Source organism: Pteronotus mesoamericanus, unplaced genomic scaffold, assembly GCF_021234165.1.
Source record: "Pteronotus mesoamericanus isolate MK-2021 breed Mesoamerican mustached bat unplaced genomic scaffold, CSHL_Meso_final scaffold_21, whole genome shotgun sequence".
NCBI lineage: Eukaryota > Metazoa > Chordata > Mammalia > Chiroptera > Mormoopidae > Pteronotus > Pteronotus mesoamericanus.
This window is the reverse complement of record NW_026555310.1, coordinates 27,758,400-27,777,872: the sequence shown is the minus strand read 5'-3', so window position 1 is coordinate 27,777,872 and position 19,473 is coordinate 27,758,400. Positions and strand designations below refer to the sequence as shown.

At 41.4% G+C, this 19,473-nt stretch overlaps 1 protein-coding gene across 1 annotated transcript in view; it reads right to left on the bottom strand.

Moving 5' to 3' along the window:
* The window catches only part of GRIN2B (glutamate ionotropic receptor NMDA type subunit 2B), a 275,921-nt gene that overhangs the window by 47,521 nt on the left and 208,927 nt on the right, over window positions 1–19,473 (bottom strand). The window contains exon 4 of the mRNA XM_054591405.1: window positions 352–554. Coding sequence (XP_054447380.1) covers window positions 352–554 — 203 coding nt within the window. The remainder of the gene's footprint in view (window positions 1–351; window positions 555–19,473) is intronic.

Sequence of the window (19,473 nt, the reverse complement as noted above, 5' to 3'; positions counted from 1 at the left end):
ACTCAAGATGTTTCTAAATCTCAAAATTTCAGGACATGCTGGCCCCCCAAAATATATTTCAACACCAATGTAAACTTGAACCTCCATAATCTAGAAGTCCTAGTCACTGAGAACAGGCCAGGCCAAAGGAATATTAGTATAATTAGCAGAAAGTCTCCCAGGACATGATCTGGACAGAACCAGACATCAGACAACAGGGCTGCCAGTAATTCCACTGCTCAATGGCAACTGAAAATCAGACACAGTGCTCAATTCATTCTATGCTTTAGGTCCCAGGCCAGCCAGGTGTTAATAGCTGGGTCAAATCTGACTATCCTATGCCACCCGAAGCCACTGGGGAAGGTGCCATACTCAGAGACTATGCGTTTTTGGCAGGGGACTGTGTTCCTCATGCAGGTTCCACTCAGAGGGTCCACACTTTCCACAATAACAAATGGAGCCTCCTCCAGCGTTACAATGCTCAGGTGGTCATCCTCCTGCTCTTCTGTCTCAGGACACATTCGGGGCCACAGGTAGTACTTCATCTGCAGGGACTTGTCTTTCCACTTCCCCACCTGCACAGGGATTTAAAAAAAAAGACTCAGGAACTTTTGGTGAAGACATAGCAGCCTCTTCTTAAAGGCCAGCATATGCAGGTATTGTTCATAATAGAATCATTTTTAAACCATATGCTCGAAATGAGGCCACTGTGTCCAAATCTAAGAAAGGAAATCTGTTCATCACTTATTTACCAAACATTAAAAGAGGACCTACTATGTGCCAGGCACCTGCTAAGACCTATGGCTCAAAGAAGGCTCATTCTGACTGTCATCGAGCTCACACTGAGTGACGGAGTCAGAAATGTAAACAACTGTTTACTGTGCTGTGCGGTAAGTGCCAAAACTGAAGCCTGCACCAAGTGCTGGGGAGATGCCAGGGTTTCCTGCCTTGTGTGGCTGTTGGTTTTTTCTATTTAACTATAAGAAGAAGCATGATAGTTAGAGCAGCAAACAGCTTTGAAAAGGTCACAGGATGACTGAAACAAATGAGCCAGAAGGATGTGTTTTGACCTGTAACAGAGGTCCAGTGGGAAGCTATGTGGAGAGCTGGGTAGATCTAAACTGGAATAAAATGGTAAGTCAGGATTAAAGAATACTGACCCAGCTTGGCTGGGGAAGGGAGTATGGTTGGGCTGCTGATGAATGACACAAGTCAATGCAGATATGCACCTGCTGGGATGGGTGAAAGCCCCAGGTCTCACTGTGAGCTGCCACCTATGGCCACACAGACTGTGCCCTGTGACTTCAAGGAGCACCGTTCACACATGCTCCAATGTGAAAGGGGGATGCCCCCTGTAATTATGCTCATGGTGGTCCTGCTGCCAATCATCAGGAGAAATGTGTGGGTTCCACTGTCTTTTAGAAGAACCATTCATTCCTGTCTTTATAGTAGAATTTGCATGACTTTGTTGGTGGGTTCTCATTCTCACTCTGTCATTAAATTTATTGAAGAAAGAGGGAACACCTTTTAATTTTCTATAACTGAACATCTTCAATTATCACAGGGAATTATGGATTGCAAGCTCTTGCATTTTCCCAGTCTATAATTTCCTCCATGCAGCGATGCAAATTAGGTGCGCAGGTGTGGTATTAGGACTACAAAACTACTTAATGTATTAACTCAGTGAAATGTATTAAATCAACAAGGAGCAAAAAATGGACAGAACTTCATAAATTTTCTAGCAGGCTTAGATTAATGGGCTTAAATTTCTATATTCACACAAAACCAAAATTCCCTCCTTTCTTTCTGCTTTGTCTATACTTAGGTTCTACCCAGTGCCTCTGTAGGTGTGGTTTGTACCTCCATCCAACCTGCCTAGCAGGTGCTGTCTAATTTCAGGCCCAATTTGGTCCACACAGCCACTGCCCTTGTTTTATTGCGTCACCATAACACAGGCAGTGGCTTCAGGTCCTGGGCCATCTTGTTTGGAATTAGCCCTGATGCTAGTTAGTTTTCTTGCAAGTGTGTAAACCATATATCACTTCCGTGTTCAGAATTATACAGAGAATCAAACGTTTGCTTTCTATATATAGTCTTTTCCATACTGTTGGCCCTCACTTTAGTGCAAGTCTGTTTTCCTCTTATTGCTAATACTACTTATTTCTAAAGCAGAAACGTTCAGATAGCTCTCCAGCGATGTGGAGATACCAATGTCTTCGGCCTGTGGTTAAGGGGAGTCGGGGCGTGGGGAAGAGAAGACACTACCCCGGGGAGCCATGATATTGGTCATCTCCATCTCCAAGCAGCCCTATTGGCCACAATGGCCAAACTAATACTCTTTTCTGCATATTCAATGATGTGAAAAATGTTGGGAAGCCCTAAAGTACCTAGTATTTATTTATCTCACTGATATCTTATTCCGACAATAGTCCCTTTGGATTTTTTCCCTTTTAAAATCTAAATTTATTCTCTTCCACCTTTGTTGCTCCTAGCCTAGCCCAGTAGCCCAGCAGCCCATTCTGGGATTATTGCAGGCAACTTCCAACCTCACATAAGGTTCTTCCTAAAGGAACTGCTGCCAGATGGCTCTTCTTAAAACATCACTACATCATACGATACCTACTCAAAAATTTCAATAACCTTCCATCTCCCTCAGGATTGTGTCCAAACTTTGCATCTAGGTCTGTGCATTGAGCCTCATCTACCTTGATACAGTTAACTTCATCATTTTGAAAAGTGAATCCTTTGTTCAAGTTGGAAAAAGTTGCTGGTATCGGGAGCTAACACAGGTTAACCAGGAACAGGTTTCAATAAGCTGGTTGCATTTTTTTTTCCTGATAGACTTCCTCTATCTGTGAAACAAAAATGCTGCAGACATAGCGTTTTGGCAAAGTTTTTCATGACACCCTTATGAACAAGATGAAATATAACATAGATTATTATATACTTTGCTAGATTTGCAAGGAGTATAAAATCCTATTTTTAAAAAATGTCTTTTTGATGAATCAATGCCAACATTGAAAAAGATCTCTAGTGACACATCCGGGAACTCTGTTCTTAGAAGTGGCCTGTACAGTGTTTCAGAAAACAAAATAGAGGTCATGATCATACACCTGCAGACACAAAGCTATACAGAATAGAAGATACACTGCATTGTGGAAAGAAGGTTGGAAGCAATATGATTTAATTGGCATAACAGAGTAAACCAATTGGTATATGGAATGAAATTTAACAGTATTTATACTTAAAGTCTAGCATTTAGATTTTAAAAAAGCAACTGCACAGTACTGAAGAGAAGATGCTGGAATTTATAGCAGACTATACAAGGTATTGCAATAACAAATGGTATATTTCTAGACTTACAGCGTCAAGCACATGGGATGAGGGGAAGGCATAGGTGGCCCCACTCTGTTCTGTGTTCCTCATACTTCACCTGGAACACTAGATTCTGATCCTATAATCCTATGATCAACTGACCCTTATTTACTATATCATTCTCAATAGCCCAACAATAATCTATCTGTTCATGCAGTCCCCTCTAGAACACTTTTCCCTAACTTCCTGTCAAGCTAGCTGGATCACGCTCTTGTTTCACTTTAATGCGATTCAGCCAACAACAACTGCACACCAAATCTGTGCCAGGCACACTGGTTATATACTAGAGATAGCAATACCAGGTATCGTTAACAGAGGGTTAGTATGTGCTGGTCACTGAACACACCTAGTAATCTCATTAATCATCACAGCAGACTTGCGACATGCAGATTACTGTTTCATTTCTCATTTTACAGAGCAGAACAGAGGGGTTTGATGATTTACTCACAGTCTTGAGATGAGTGAGCATAGTGTCAGGAATTTGAAGCTGAACAGACTGGTTCCCGAGCTTGGGCTCCTACCTACCACACAGTATTGCTTATCTGGCAATGAAATGCTAAGAGTCCTTGTCCTCCAAGGACAGTCTAGTGGAGCAAGACACTATCTATTGACAATAATATCAAGTTAGGCTTTGGTAATTACCCTAATAAAAGGTATAATTAAAGTACTCTAAGATTCAGAGTGGAAGTGATTATTTCAGAAAGGGTCAGAGCTAAGCTTGATGAAGATCCTTATCTTTGAGCTGGGCCTTGAAATATAAATAACAGCTCATCAGGTGAAGAGTACTTTATCCACAGAGGAAAAGGCAATAGCAAAGTTGCAGTCCTACAGCTGCTTGATGCAGACCAAGGACATTCCTTCACAGCTGAAAGGAATATGTGAGGAGAAATGGTCTAGCTCAGTTCTCCTCATTAAGGACCTGATCACTCTAGCCGGACAATCTCTATCATTCTCAAGAGCCAATTGGATTGTACTCATCTCTTCCCAGCTTTTTGGCATCAGGTTGGTAGCTTGAAATTTGCCCTGGGCACCGTGAAACTGGCAAACAGAACAAATCAGGGCTTCTCTCTCCACCCCTGCCTCCAGTTGTTAAACATTCACCAGCTCCTCTCTATCCAGAGTAATCAAGTCATTCATTATTTCATGATATTTACTACCTTATTTGGTGACTTTTTAACTTTCAGGTGTCTTGTCTCCTAAACTAAATTCTAAACATAACCCTAAGTGTTTCTGTGATCATGGACACATTTCTCTTAATAACACTTTCTGAGCCTCTGCTTCCACATCTGTAAACTAAGGGAAGGAGTTGAGTTCTCAGGTGTCTTCTACATAATCTCATGATCCCAGGATCTCTTTGGGACAGAGACTTTCTACTACACTCCATCTGATTAGAGCCAGTATAAAGAAAGATGTTCTTAGCAGGTAATTCCAGAAGGGAGGGAAGTGTCGGTTTTTTTTTTTTTTAATACAAACGGCTAGCTTGTTGTAAGTCATGACTCTTTGTTGTTGTTTCTTCATGGATTATTGCAGTGAGAAGACTAGTTAACAAACTCCTTGAAAATTAAAAGGAGAAACAATTTTGAAGAAAATCTGCTATGAATATCAGATTCACAATGCCAACACACAGTGCTCATGTTAAAGAACATGTTTAGCTATCTCAAATTAGTTATCTCAACTTTTTTATGGAGCAAGACAGTTAGAAATAAAAGAACAACTAAAATGAAATAAAATAGGGACTATTTATGTAAAAGAATAAGATATATTTTAAGCAATTATTTATTTAAGGGGGAGGGAGTATAGTGAAAATATTATAAGTGAGAAAGTTTTTAAGAGTGATGAAGAATAGGAATTAGAAAAGGGGGAGACTAAGACACAAAGAAAGAATCATGAATGCTTTTCGAGGATATCTGAGCTCGTGTGAGTATGTAATACTGGGAATGCAGAGAGTAGTAGGAAATGAGGTTAACAGGAGATCTTTCAGGGAAAATTCAATGAGAAAAACTGAATGAAAAAGTTATAGCCACAATTAAAATATGATCAGGAAAAAGAAAACCTTAAGAAATAACGAAGAAAGTGGCTGTAAAGTGCTCTGAATTCCTTAGAGATAAGCACTAAACAAACATCATTACCATAAGCACATTTAACAACAACATCTGTCTATAAAAAATGCAGTTATCTGTCATACTAACATTTAAAAAGATCTCTTGAGGGCTGAAATCATCTTTCTCAAGAGAAAAAAGTATCTCTGATTAGTTTTCTCAGAAAAGCATGGAGTCATTTTAGGCTTTCTGGTTTGGTTCTCTCAATGTAAGCTGAACATCTGCTCAGCCGGGGATTTCTCCTCAGAAGGAAGTCGACCTCACAAACCTAGTGCACATTATTCTCTAAACCTTTCCTTATGAAAATTCCAGAGAACCAACCTGTGGTGATCTTAGACTTCAAAGTCTTCCTGGGAAACTAACAAAAGTCCTCCATTACTGGCAGTGAAACTGGCACCAAATAGCCCCCTGACAAGGCCATACATAAGAAAAGACCACAGGGACAGTGTGCCTGTGTTGTCCGTCCCTTCCGTGCATGTCTGTCTCATCATGGGGAAGAGCAAGGGGACCGCAGCAGGGCAAGGCTGCTGCAAATGTTGCTGCAGTCCTTGCACAGAGAGCAAAGGACATCAGTCCCCCCGGGCTTCCTCTCTTATCTGCAGAGAAAGTCATTTTTTTAAGATCCTGGTATAAAAGCACTTATTAGATCCTCTTTAGGCATCAAAGGTTATTTTCCAAAAACCAAAGCATTTTTATTTCTGGCTTGAGATGACATGTGGACCTAACACTTAACACTTGCTGCTTATTTTAAGACTTCATCTGATTTGGAAAATGAAAAATTTAAAACTACATGTAATTTTCCTGGGCAAACTGAAGGGAGAGGCAAGAGGCTCTGCAAGGCGGCCTGTGTCTGCATCCCATCCACCCCACAGCAGCGTCACATCGGACAGCTGAGCTGGGCTGGCCACGTGTCGGTGCTGCCCCTGCTCAGGCCCGAGACTTCCAACAGAGCAGAAATCTGAGGATAAGAGGGCGCTCCCGTCTCTCCTCCCCCAGAGCTGCACAACTTAGCTCTGAGGACCTTTAAAGGTTGGGTGCTGAACAGTATTTCATTTTGCTTAATCAGTATTCTTCCATATCCATCCCCCCATTCCTTCAATGTCTATGGATTCTCTATATTCATACAAAATAGACATGCATACCGATGAAGAAAGGGACATGTGTGTGCATGTATGTGTATGTTTTTCCAAAATCGGATCATGATATACACATCTCTACAACCTGCTTTTCCCCTCTTAAGTATACATTATGGGCTTTCTTCCAGTTCAACAGATTGGGCAGGTCTGATTCCTTTTAATAGCAGTTGGATAGTAGTCCACAATAATGAATGTGCCTCAATTTATTTAGTCCTATTCCTATTGATACATATTTACAATATTTCCAAAAATAATTAACTAAAATGCATAATGTATATCTTGATATTTCCAAAGCATCAATTTCTAATAATGAAAAAGAGGAATAGAAAGATATTTATGTTTTTCAATGCTCTTCATGTTGCCAGAATACTTTACCAAAGATGTACAGCAACTGAAATTCCCAGCAGCAAAGCACAAGAGGGCTCCTTGCTCACATTCTCACCAGCACTGGACTTTTATCACTAGTAAGCATTGGCCAATCTGAGAAATAAAAAGTGGTGCCTAATGGCTTTCATTTTCGTCTTGACTTGCAGTGAGCCGGAGCACCTCTGCACATCTGTTTGCCATTTAGATTTCCACTTTTACCCTCTACTCTCATCTCTTGCCCATTTTCTATTGAATTATTTGTCTTTCTTATCTGTTCCTAGGGAGCTCCTGGTGTAGCATGATAGATACACTGCATCTGTCAGATATGCTTGAAATACAGTTTTCACACAGAGACTTGTCTCCTACCTAATTTTGGTATCTTTTATGCACAAAATTTTACTTTCACTTTTTTCTTGTCAAGTAAAATATGTCTTTTTATATAGAATGCTTGGTTTCTTACCTCATTTAAAAAAAAAAATCTACCCCACTCCCAAACTTCTTTTTGTCCTTACTTGTGCATAGAGCCGTTTCTGTACTGTGTGTGACCAACACAGCTTTGTGTTCTCTGTGTACACAGTCTTCCTTCTGTCAGCTCCTCCCATGTTTTTTCAAATGCCCTGGGTCCTTCTCCTTCTTCTCAGGTCTCATCACTTCCATGATGCTGTCCCTGGCCACTGCTACCCAGAGAAAAAGCTCTATTTGATCCTCTGTAATCATTTTGTGGGCCAACTGCTCCCACTAAAATGTTAGCTATAGTTGATATACAAATCCTGTTTCTGAATGTCTTTAAGCACTGGAGTGCAGGGGCCATATTAGTTTATCTCTTTTTGTCCCTTATATGGGGGTGAACAAGTGTGTTCTCAGTAACTGTTGACTGATGTCAAGGAGGAAAGAATACATCAAACCCTCCACGAAGTCTCCACTAGACATCACTCAAGTGTTCTTTCAAGAAAGAAAAGGCCACAGGACGTAGTCTGCCTCATGTCCTGCCTCTCTTTGTTCTGTCTCTTCAGCAATTGGATTATAAGTGGCCTGGGAGGAACTCAGTTCTATGTGCATTGCTCTAAGTATAATGGGGTAATCTATTGCACCGAATAACTAACAAGGCCACTGGGGCAGCCTGATGTTCATTCTCCTAAGCATACTCAGTGATGTTTGAAAATAATGTCCATATGCAAATTTGACCTGTGACTACCTTCGCTTATTACTGCTTAGGCACTTACTAAGCTGGGGACTGGTGGCTCTGGGCACACAGAAAGGAAACCTATCCAGCCATTTTGCCTGGCACCCATGTGGCTCTCCCAGTGAAACTAGGACATCGGTTCTCATTTCAGGCCTCAGCTGCTATCCTTGGTTGACCCCCGCCTCTCCAAGAGAGCCTGGTTGGCCACTGGGGGCTGTTCAACCCCGCTGCTGCTACCAGTCATCAACTTCTGAGGGACCCTGTTCTCCGTCTGTTTCTCCTCCACATCTCCTGCTCTGCAGAGTACAAAGATGGGAAGCTGGTGAGCTGGTGCAGAATCTGGTGTGAAGAATGGAAGTGCCCAATCCTCTCGGCACCAGAGGACAGTTATGGTTATTTCAGATAACATCATGAACAGGGATGTGATAATATTAGAGTAACTGTAGCTATTATGGGCCTGGTATGTCACATAGAATTATGATATTTCATTGTCACTAACGTCCCAAAAGGTAGATATTGTTATGCCCACAATACAGACAAATGAAACCAAGGCTCACTAAGGAGTCAGGATTTTATCTTTGATCTCTTTGCCTCTAAAAGCCCATGTTTCTTTTACATGCCATGTTGGTAACAGAATATTTCTGACCTCTTGATTCTTTACATTGTTGTGAGCTGAGAGGGAAGTCTTTCTTAGCTCTGTAGTCTCCTAACCTCACCTCAGCCTCCTAGAAACTGCAATTGATGGTTATGTCTAAAGGCTTCAGAGCAAGTGGCAACTGAAGTCCACATGGGAGCCAGACAGGCAGGATGGTAGCAGGTGGCAGTAGGAGTCAGGGTGCTGACAAGATGTGTGGCCTTGGTGAGTTACTCCTTCTCTTTGCCTGGTATATGTTAGTTTATGCAAGTATGTGCAATTTTTTCTCCTCCTTCTCTCCCTCCTGGTTATTACCATTACTCCTACTATTGAAAACATCAATGCTATGCCTATGCATCTAACTTCTTCCCAGAAACATAGGTTTTTGCTTGCAAGTGACAAGGGGGAAATACTGAAAAAATTCTAGCTTCTCAGACTTTTAACTCGATTTGTTTCAAAATGTCAGGGTAAGTTTCATGCAATTCTCTCAGTTTCATGCAACATTGTCATTCAGGTGAAAATAAAAATAGAAATCATGAAAATAACTATGCTAAGATCCTTTTAGATTTGCCGAAGGCCTTGAACTGAGTCTCACTGAGCTAGGTGTTCTCTCTCCATAAGACCCTCCCTGGGGCAGGGTGGAAGTTTCTTGTAGGCCAGGGCATTTTGCAAATAGTTTGCTAAACAGGCTCAGAGAGGCTGAAAGATTCAACATGTCTTTCTCCCAAGACTTTAACACCCATTGAGACAGAAGTACTCAGAGTCCCATTATAGGACTTCAGTGAGCTCCATTACTGAGAGCTGAGCTCACCTTTCTTCTCTGATCTGCCTCCTTCCAAAAAAGACCCCTCCTCTTGAACACCAAACTGAGCCCTGAACCATCTTCTGGGACATGTAGGCAGAGACCCTTTGAACTTGTTCTAAATAAACTTCCTCCCACATCACAGGGCTGTAGATATGTGTGCTACGTGTCCAAGGCTTCTGCTTGCCCCAGAGCACAGTTCAGCAGGGATGCTGATGAAATGACTGGTGGGTGCGGGTGGGCTCTAGGGGTGCTACTGTAATCTGCGTGGGGGAGCTGGATCACAGGCTTTGGTTACTGACACTGCTCATCATCAGCTTATCTCCTCAGTACTCCCTACCTTCATCCTCAGATGACAAGGTGCCAGGGCAGAGCACAAATGCCGACCATTCTGAATGTGACTTCCTGAATCTGAGGGCTGGAGTGGCAAGGTCTTCACTAGTTTATGTATATATGTATGAATTTATGCATGTGTACATGTTATGTACTTATGGAAGTATGTATTCATTCATTCATGCCACTGCTTTATTCTACTTTATCATATTAGTGAAGTGCATAGGCTTTAAAGTTTGACAGGCCTAATCTGAATTCTGCCTTTGGTTCTCAATGACTATGGACAAGTTACCTAACTTAAATTCTGTGTTGTTGGTGCCTGCCATTTTTTCTATCAAACAGCTATCCTCTCTCTTGATACCTTGCACTCTCTGCCCCCACCCTTTTTCTTAGCTCAGTCTCTCCTTTTGTGAACTGCCCCTTCCTCAACTCCTACCATATTGCCCTATAGAAGCTATCATTTTATTATAGCTCCTAGTCCATCATTGACCTAGCTGCAGCTGAGTGGTTGAGGGGTAGAGCACCTGACCTGCTGGGTAAAATCCCTGGGAATTTTGGCCTTATAACCAAAAAAGAATGTTAAGCCAATCTCACCCCAGTAGCTGAAGCTATAATATGTAAAATTCAAAGGCTCTGGGCAGACGTGTTTTGTACCCTATCGAGGAAACTGGCCAATGGGGAGACAGAAGAATGAAGCCAGGGGCCAGGGAAAATTATACACAAGTGAGAGTGAGCAAGATAAATAAGAGCATCAAAGTTCTGGCTCGTGACTATTCTAGAGGCTCTGCTGCATTCCCGTTTTGGGTTCTGGTGAGACAATCCAGTATTTTATAATAAATTTGCCTTTTGCATAAGCTAGTTCAAGTTGGGTGTCTATTCTTTATAATCAAAGTGGTCCTTGTAATGCACTCTGTAATTATTATAACTGTATTAGATAATAATTATATATAGATAATAATAATTATATAATAGATAATAATTATAGCTATGCTCATGGAGATTTGGTAAAAAATGAAATAAAGTAATGCACATCAACACTTTGTGAAGTGCCTGGAATGTGGTGAGCACTGAGTAAATGATGGTGATGGTGGTGATATTTATCATCAACTTTTTGTGAACATATCAAGCACCAAGAAGTAGGTTGGGTCACCAGTGACAGGCAGATTCCACACAGCCATTCCTTAACAGGTGCCTCCCTGCATGGTGCTAAGGGAAGGAGAAGTAGGAGGCCGCCACTCGAGCTCTGAGTCTTTGTTTAGGTGGATCCAACCTGCTAGTGTTTCTGTTGTCAAGTCCAACAGTGACTTGTGACTGCATCCTCGACCCAGCCCCCTGGCCTCATGAGGATCACTCGGATAGTCACAGTGTTTATGTTGCAGTCAATCTCGCTCAGTGGGTCACTCGGCACCTCTCAGCAACTGGCTTCCATGCCAGGTCCAGTCATTTCCATGCCTCCCGCCTCCCTTTCTACTCCTATGCACCTCTTCACAAACCCCTCCCCAAGATTAAGAGCTCAGAACAAGAAGGTTCCTCTAGGATCCCTGAGGGGGTCCCCAGTCGAACAAGTGACTTGAACCCAGGCAATCCAACACTAGAGCCTTTCCTTTGCACTACACCTTTATTGTCTCACATATTAGATGACACATAAAAACAGTGTCACGCATGTGCTAATTTTCAACAAATGATCCAGAATCGCCCCCCTGCCCTGTTCTCACGTGCCTGGGCCTGTGATAGCACCAGTGGTTCACAGGTCCAGAGCAGCAGGAGGAGGATGAAAGGCCTGAAGTGGACACAGTACCACTAACTAGAAGTCACCAAGTTATCATGAAAGACCCTTGGGAGTCAGAAATGATCATATCTCTCCTCAAACTATGCCTACTGGACTGATCCCCGCCCACTCTGCCTTTCACTTCCTGATGAATCTTATGGCATCCTCCTCTTGATCCTCCTCTGAATTTTAAAAGCATGTACGTACATTCAGTATACCAAACAACTCAGCAAGCAAACTCAAGTTCTTATGTAAATTTCCAGGAGCTAGAAAAAAAGGACTGGCCAGGACTGGAGCAGGAGCTCATCAGGTGAGATTGTGGAGGCTGTTTTTAGCACTGCAGGGTGCTCACACACAAGGGCTGAACAGAAAGTAACAGGAGACATTCTGAAAAAGGAACACATTGAATAAGTATAATGACAGTGTTTTCCAGACCACAAATCTGAATGTAAACTATGACGATTATGAATGTGTTTTCAGGGAAAATGAAGCGGCACAGTTGAGAGCATGATCACCCAGGAAATCCAAGGCATAAGGTTGTGAATATATATGAAAAGAAACAAGGCATAAACATTGAAAACACACATAAAAATTACTGAGGCAACAAGGGAGCACAAAGAGGAGAGGTCAAAGTCATTGAAAATACATCATAATTTAGAAAGATTAGACCACAGAGAAAAAAAAGTCATAAAAGATATGAGGTGTGTCCTGGAAGGCACCTCATAGAATTCATAGAATAGTTTCCTCACACCTCACTAAGGCCATGCAAAACAGCACTAAATCCCTAATAATAATAGTCATCCTAAGATTGTCCAGCATCTACCACCTCTCCTTAGCCATAAAAGGTCAATATTGTGGACAAACATACTAGTTAAGTATGTAGAAAATAGTTTTTCTGGAATATTCCAGACTATGCTCTCCCAAACTAGGATACAAAGTCATTCCTTTTTTCACTGAAATTTCTTCCCCCAGCTTTGGGGGGTATAAATGGCGGGAAAGACCTCATGCTGACTTCCATTCTCAGATAGTCTACCTCTTGCCTGGATTTCTGGATTACTACTAATTGGCTTCCACACCTCTATTCCTATCTTTCTCCAGCCCATTCTCCACGTGGCAACAAGAATCATCTCTTCAAAATACAGATCTGATCCCATCCCAACCCTTCTCAAAGCCTGTCAGTTCCTTCTCATTCACCCACAGAACAGTATCTAATCTCCTACAGAATAGTACCTAACCTCTTGGAAGAGTATCCATTTGTTCCCCACACTTTGCCTTTATTTTTCTTCCTCTCTTCTTCCCTCCCTTTGTTCCTCTTCCCCTCTCTTCTCCTTCAGTGCCCTATCCCTCTTTCTCTCTTTCCTATCTCGCCTTTCTGGTTTCTTTTAGTCTTATCTCTTTAGGATTCCTAGATTTTAACTAATAACAACACACTATGCTGTTTCTTCCCTGGATATCTTTACTCACGTTGGAATTCCCTCTTTTAAATCCCTGTTCTTCTATATGACACCCACTCAACAAGTTAAGATTCAGCTCACGTAGAGGCTATTCCAAGAAGCCTTTCCCCACCATACCCCCAGGCTGGGTTAAGGAGTTAGATATCCTTCTTTGCTGCCCCCCAAATACCTTGTGCATATATCAATCACTGAACTGGCCATAGTATACTGTATTTAATTGCTTATGTGTCTGGCCTCCTCCAGTAGACTATGAGTTCCTCAATGGCAGGGATTGGGTATTATTTTTTTGTACCCCCAATGCCTAGCGTAGGGAATAGTTCCACAACAGGCACTCAGTAAATGTTAGTTAAAAAAAATTAGTAAATGGGATTTCAAAAGGAGAACCTGCCTTTGGCAGATAATAATAGATAATGGTGATTCTATTAATAATACTGGTTAATGTTTATTGAGCATTTACTATGTGTTTGTCAGGAATCATGCTATGCAATGCACATGCATTATCCAATTTAATTGTCAGAATAGTCCTATAAGGTAGATACTTTTATATCCACTGATAGCAGGTTGTATTAGTGGTACCAAATGAATCATATCCCAGGATCCATGACCTTGTGCAGTCCCCTCTTCACTGACTCTGGGTTTGGCTTTGTGACATGCTCTGACCCACAAGATAGCAAAAAATGTGACTTATGTAGAAACCTGATGAGTGACAGTGCACTGGACCTTGCCTTCCTGGAATGGTGCTGACAGCTCTGAAAAACTTGGGCCATCCTCCTTGAGGATGAGCAAAAGTGCAGGTGAGGCCCAGCTGTGATGGCCAGCACCAACAGCTATACACACGAGTGAGGCCACTTTGGATTACCTACCTTGGCCGAGCCACCAGGTACCTGTAGCAGATGAGTGACCCCATGTGAGACCAATCACCCAGCTTTTCCCAACTCAAACTTCTGACCCAAAGAATCATGAGTAACAATTATAGCAGTGGTTTCAAGCCACTAAGAAGAGGTTAACTAAAATATATCCACCTTGGGAAAAGGCTACACATATGAGGCTGAACCAAGGAAGAAGAGAAGCAGCAAGAAGACAGACAAATGGAGATGGAAGTAGAAGACAAAATAGCACAACATTCTTTATAGCTCTTTAATATAAATAAGTACAGTGCTGACGTCAGTCCTTCTTAATTGTAGTCCTGTTGAAATAGTGCTAAACATAGAGCTAGGGGTTCGAATTTCAGGCTCAGCCTTACCACTGGCAAGCTCTGTGAATGTGACAAGTCACTTAACCTCTTGGGATCTGAGTTTGTTTATCAGCAAAGTGGAAATACGTATGTATGTATTTACATAGGTATATATGTATATTATACTACTACTAGTCTCACAGGGTTAATAGGAGAATCAAATGTACATCACACTGTCTAAATATAAGTATTAATGTTATTGATATTAGTTAGTAAGTTTGGGTTACAACAATTACTAACAATTTACCCACAAACCAACAAAAGCTGGTGGGACAATGAGGAAGCTATAGAATGGGAAATCTAGAAGTTAAACTGTCACTTTGTTTCCATGTATCAAGTAATATTTTTTTAATAGTTATTTCAACAACTTTAGCTTCAGTGGTATCTTATCATTTTGTTTTATAAGGTGCTCTTGGGATATCTTGTTTAACTCTTTTTTTTCCCAATGTTTATAATCTATTTTCATATCATCCATTAAAGGTCGGGGGAACATCTAGTCTCAAAACAAGAGTACTAAGTCAGGAGTGTGAAGACTTGGTCAGGCTCTGCCTCTAACCAGCCCTGGACCATGTCCTTTCACCTCAACGAGCCTGATTCTCTATCTGTAAGTTGCAGGGGTAAAACATTCACCAAAACTCCCCATCAGAGAGCGACCAATGTGATAATGTATGTGGAAGTATCTTGAAAATGGAAGTATTGTATCTACTCCCTGCAAAAAGGCAAGGTAGTATAAGTGGTCCCCTTCAGCAAAAAATACCCAGTATTTAGAAGTATGTCTTTATTTAGTGTTATTTATACTGCTGATGTGCCAGACATTGGGCTAAATGATAGGTTTTGCAGGGGGAAAATGGGGAGTGACATTTTGAGATGTGAGGTAATTTGCCTGTGGTCACATAATTAATGAATGGCTAAATTGAATTCAAATCTTTATCTGCCTCCCTCCTAAGACTGGGCTTCTTGTACAATACTGGGAAGCCTCCAAATGGAAAGTTTTCAGCCTGTAGGAGAGCAAAATTATTGGCCAGGTAGTTTACCATTAAACAGGGTCACCAGCTTGTGGCTAGAGAAACAGATGATAAAAAAAGTGCTGGAGGTAAAAATGTCTGTTTACACACACAGCTTAATTAATTAGTCAACTCAGATGAGGCCAAAGAGGAGGGTTTCCAGATGCCTGACGTGGAGAGTTAATTAGCAGAAAAGCTCAAATCTTCAGCCTGGGATTCCTCTCTAGACGCACGGTAGAATTCAATTATTGATACTAAATTTCCTCAGTGCCCCTCACCTTAACTAAATTGCTCCTCAACTGAACTAAAGTCATTTTATTGAGAAAAAAAGAAAAGAAAAGAAAAGAAACTAACTAAAACCTTACCGAGAATGACAACCAAAGTGAAAAAGATCCACCAACTAAAGCTTCAAGTGCAGCCCAGAAAAGAAGGTAAGGACATGCCCAGTGCTTCTCCTTCTAGTTACAAAGGGTCAGAAGAAAATTCAAGTGAAGTTAGGTTGTTTCCCACTAACACTTGGAAATGACAACTGTGTGCCCACTAAGGTAAACAAAGCAGGAAACAAAAGCAAAGCTGGAATTCTTACCAGGCAAAGCCACCACCTTCGCTCCCACTTTCTTCATGGTTGCCGTGGAAGTGCCTGGGAAAGCCAGAGCGTCCACACCACTGCCTCAGCTTTCTAGTTCATTTGGCTTCTTAAAGGATAAAAAATTATTTAGGAAGTAGAGAAGTCCTTTCACCTGCGTTACTTGTTATAAATTTGAAGTATGTGTGAAATCTGTAGGCTTCACAACAAAATGGGTGGGGCCAGCCTGGGAGAATAAATAGCCTGGAGCCAGCATTAAATGAAATGTGTACTGTTCCAGCTCCTGTGTGACTTTGCATCAGTCACTTTCCAGGAATGGGTACTTTCTCTGTTTCCATGGTTAACATTTTCTGCAGGTTCTAAAAGCACTCCTAATTTGTTGTTTGTGTTTTTATCAGTGAATTTCCGTGTGTTCTGCAGTTGTTTGGGACCTGTCCTCTGCCTAATTAAGCAGAGGAAGTTAATGAGGTATGAAGTGACTTTGTGCCACATGGTAAACAGAACACAATGTGCATAAAGAGAAGTAAGTGAGGGATCAGGGCAAAGAGTCAAGTGGGACTTGAGGGCTGGAGGCTGGAGCTGGGCAGAGGGTAGAGGAACAGCAGACAAGGTGGGATTCCACTGGGGTGGGGAAGTCAAACAGACTCTCAGATGTGGAAGTGACCTAGAGAGCCTCAGTGGATTTTCAGCTGGGCTCTACACTAGAATCACCTATGAAGCTACTAGGATGCTGACTCCTGGGCCCTGTCCCAGACCAGTTATGTTGGCCTCTCTAAGCAGGATGTAGTATAAAGAACAGAATTAAAGGTATTTATCTGGTGATTCTAATGAAGAGGAGGATTGAGGACCATTCATCTATGGTGACCTCTTCATCTTATTAATAAAGCAATGAGTGGGGAAATGAAGGAACAAATTTGGAGACACAAAAGACAGTGTTGGGACAATGATGTTAGGCAACATTCACTGAATTGCTCTGAGCAACTCTACTCTTTTTCATTTTTTAAAAATATTTTATTTATTTTTAGAGAGAAGGGAAAAGAGGGAGAAAGAGAGAGAAACGTCATTTGGCTCCATGGCCCCAACTGGAGACCTGGCCCAAAATCCAGGCATGTGCCCTAACCGGCAATCAAGCTGGTGACCTTTCACTTCACAGGCCAGTGCTCAATCCACAGTGCCACACCAGCAACTCTACTCTTGATTCACAGCCTCTATCTGGCTTTATGGGAAAGGGAGATCTCACTACCAGAGGTCCTTCACCTTGTCAGGCTGTCACACTTGTGCATGTTCGTAGATTCCTTCATTAATGTGGAGTGAGGCTCAAGAGGTTTAGACCACGGGTGCTCATAGTGTGGTCCTAAGACCGGCAGCCTAGCATCACAGGGGAACTTGTTAGAAATGCAAATTCTCACACTTCACTCCAGGCCTACTGAATCAGCGACTGTGGGGGTAGAACCCAGAAATCTGCGTTTTAACAAGCCTGATATATGCCAAAGTTTGAGAAGCACTGGTTTAGACCATCATTTTTCAACAGTGGGTCTTCAGAGGCAGGGCCCAGAGTAGGAGGTAATGCTAGTAGGAGCTTCATGCGGACACTGGCCCCTGCAACTAAGCATGAAGGCTGGCAGGGCCTTTGGTACTGGCATAAAAATGGGCTATAGATCAGTGGAACAGAGTAAAGTCCAGAAATAAACCCACACCTTTATAGCCCATTAATATTTGACAAAAGAGGCAAAAGCATACAGTGGGATCAAGAGAGTCTACTCAATAAGTGGTACTGGGAAAATTGGACAGATATGTGCAAAGAAAATTGAAATTAGAACACCTCCTGACACCACACACAAGAAGCAGCTCAAAATGGATTAAAGACTCAAATGTTAAACTTGAAACCATAAAAATCCTAGAAGAAAACATAGGCAGTAAAATCTTGGACATTTCTTATAGCAGTATTTTTTCTGATATATCTTCTCAGGCAAGGAAAACAAAAGAAACACAAACAAATAGGACTATTTCAAACTAAAAGGTTTTTGCACAGCGAAGGAAACCATACACAAAATAAAAAGACAACCCACAGAATGGGAGAACATATTTACAGATACATTTCATAAGGGCTTAATATCCAAAATTTATAAGGAAATTATAAAACTCAACACCAAAAAAATAAACAATCCAATTAAGAAATGGGCAAAGAACCAAGAACCTGAATAGACACTTACCCAAAGAGGACACACTGATGACCAATAGACAAATGAAAGGATGTTCAACATCACTGATCATCAGAGAAATGCAAATTAAAACCTCAATAAACTATCATTTCACACCTGTCAGAATGGCTATATCAATAAATCAACAAACAACAAGTGTTGACAAAGGTGTAGAGAAAACGGAATGTTTGTGCACTCTTGGTGGGAATACAGATTGGTGCAGCCACTGTGGGAAAAAGTATGAAATTTCCTCGAAAAGTTAAAAATGGAACTTCCTTATGACCCAGCAATTCCACTTCTGCGAATATATCCAAAGAAACCCAAAATACTAATTCTAAAGAGTATATGCACCCCTATGTTCATTGCAGTGTTATTTACAATAGCCAAGATTTGAAAACAGCCCGGTTGCCCATCAGTAGGTGAGTGGATAAAAAGGCGGTGGTATATTTACACAGTGGAATACTACTCAGCCATAAAAAGAAGGAAATCTTACTTTTTGTGACAGCATGGATGAACCTAGTGAGTATTATGCTAAGTGCAATAAGCGAGTCAGAGAAAGACAAGTACCATATGACTTCACTTATATGTGGAATCTAATGAACAAAATAAGACAGATTCATGGATGCAGAGAACAGACCGACAGCTGTCAGAGGGGAGGGGGTTGGGGGCTGGGTGAGAAGGGTGAAGAAATTAAGCAAAGAAAAACAAGAAAGACTTCTGGACTCATATCAGTATAGTGATTGCCAGAGGGAAGGGAGGGTGGGGGGAGGAAGATGAAGGTAAAGGAGGCATGAATGGAGACTTGACTTGAGGTGGTAAACATACGATCCAATATACAGATAATGTATTGTAGAACTGTATACCTGAAACCTAGGTAACTTTATTAACCAATGTCACCCCAATAAATGCAGTTAAAAAAGGAAGTATAAAAAAAAGAAAAATTGATTCTTACATTGAAAAAAGAAAAGACTCTCAGGGTTTTTTGTTTGTATGTTTTTCGAGTAATCAAGGACCCCAGGGTAAAAACCATCTACAATGAGGATTTTAATATTTACCACTTGTAACCTGCCTGACCTACAGCTAGCTGGTGGAAATAAAATGCCTTTTGTTCCCTTCAAGACATCTGATGCCAAACTGAAAAATTTCTGCTTTGAAAATGTTCCAGTATTTTTCCTGCAGTGGGGGTTTATTTGGTACCCTGGTATTAACTTAAATATTCCTGCTATGCACTCCTGATTATGCCTCAGATAATAAGAAAGATGCGTATAATAGTAAAAAGACAATCAGCATTTTTGCTTGCAGAATGTATTCACCACTCA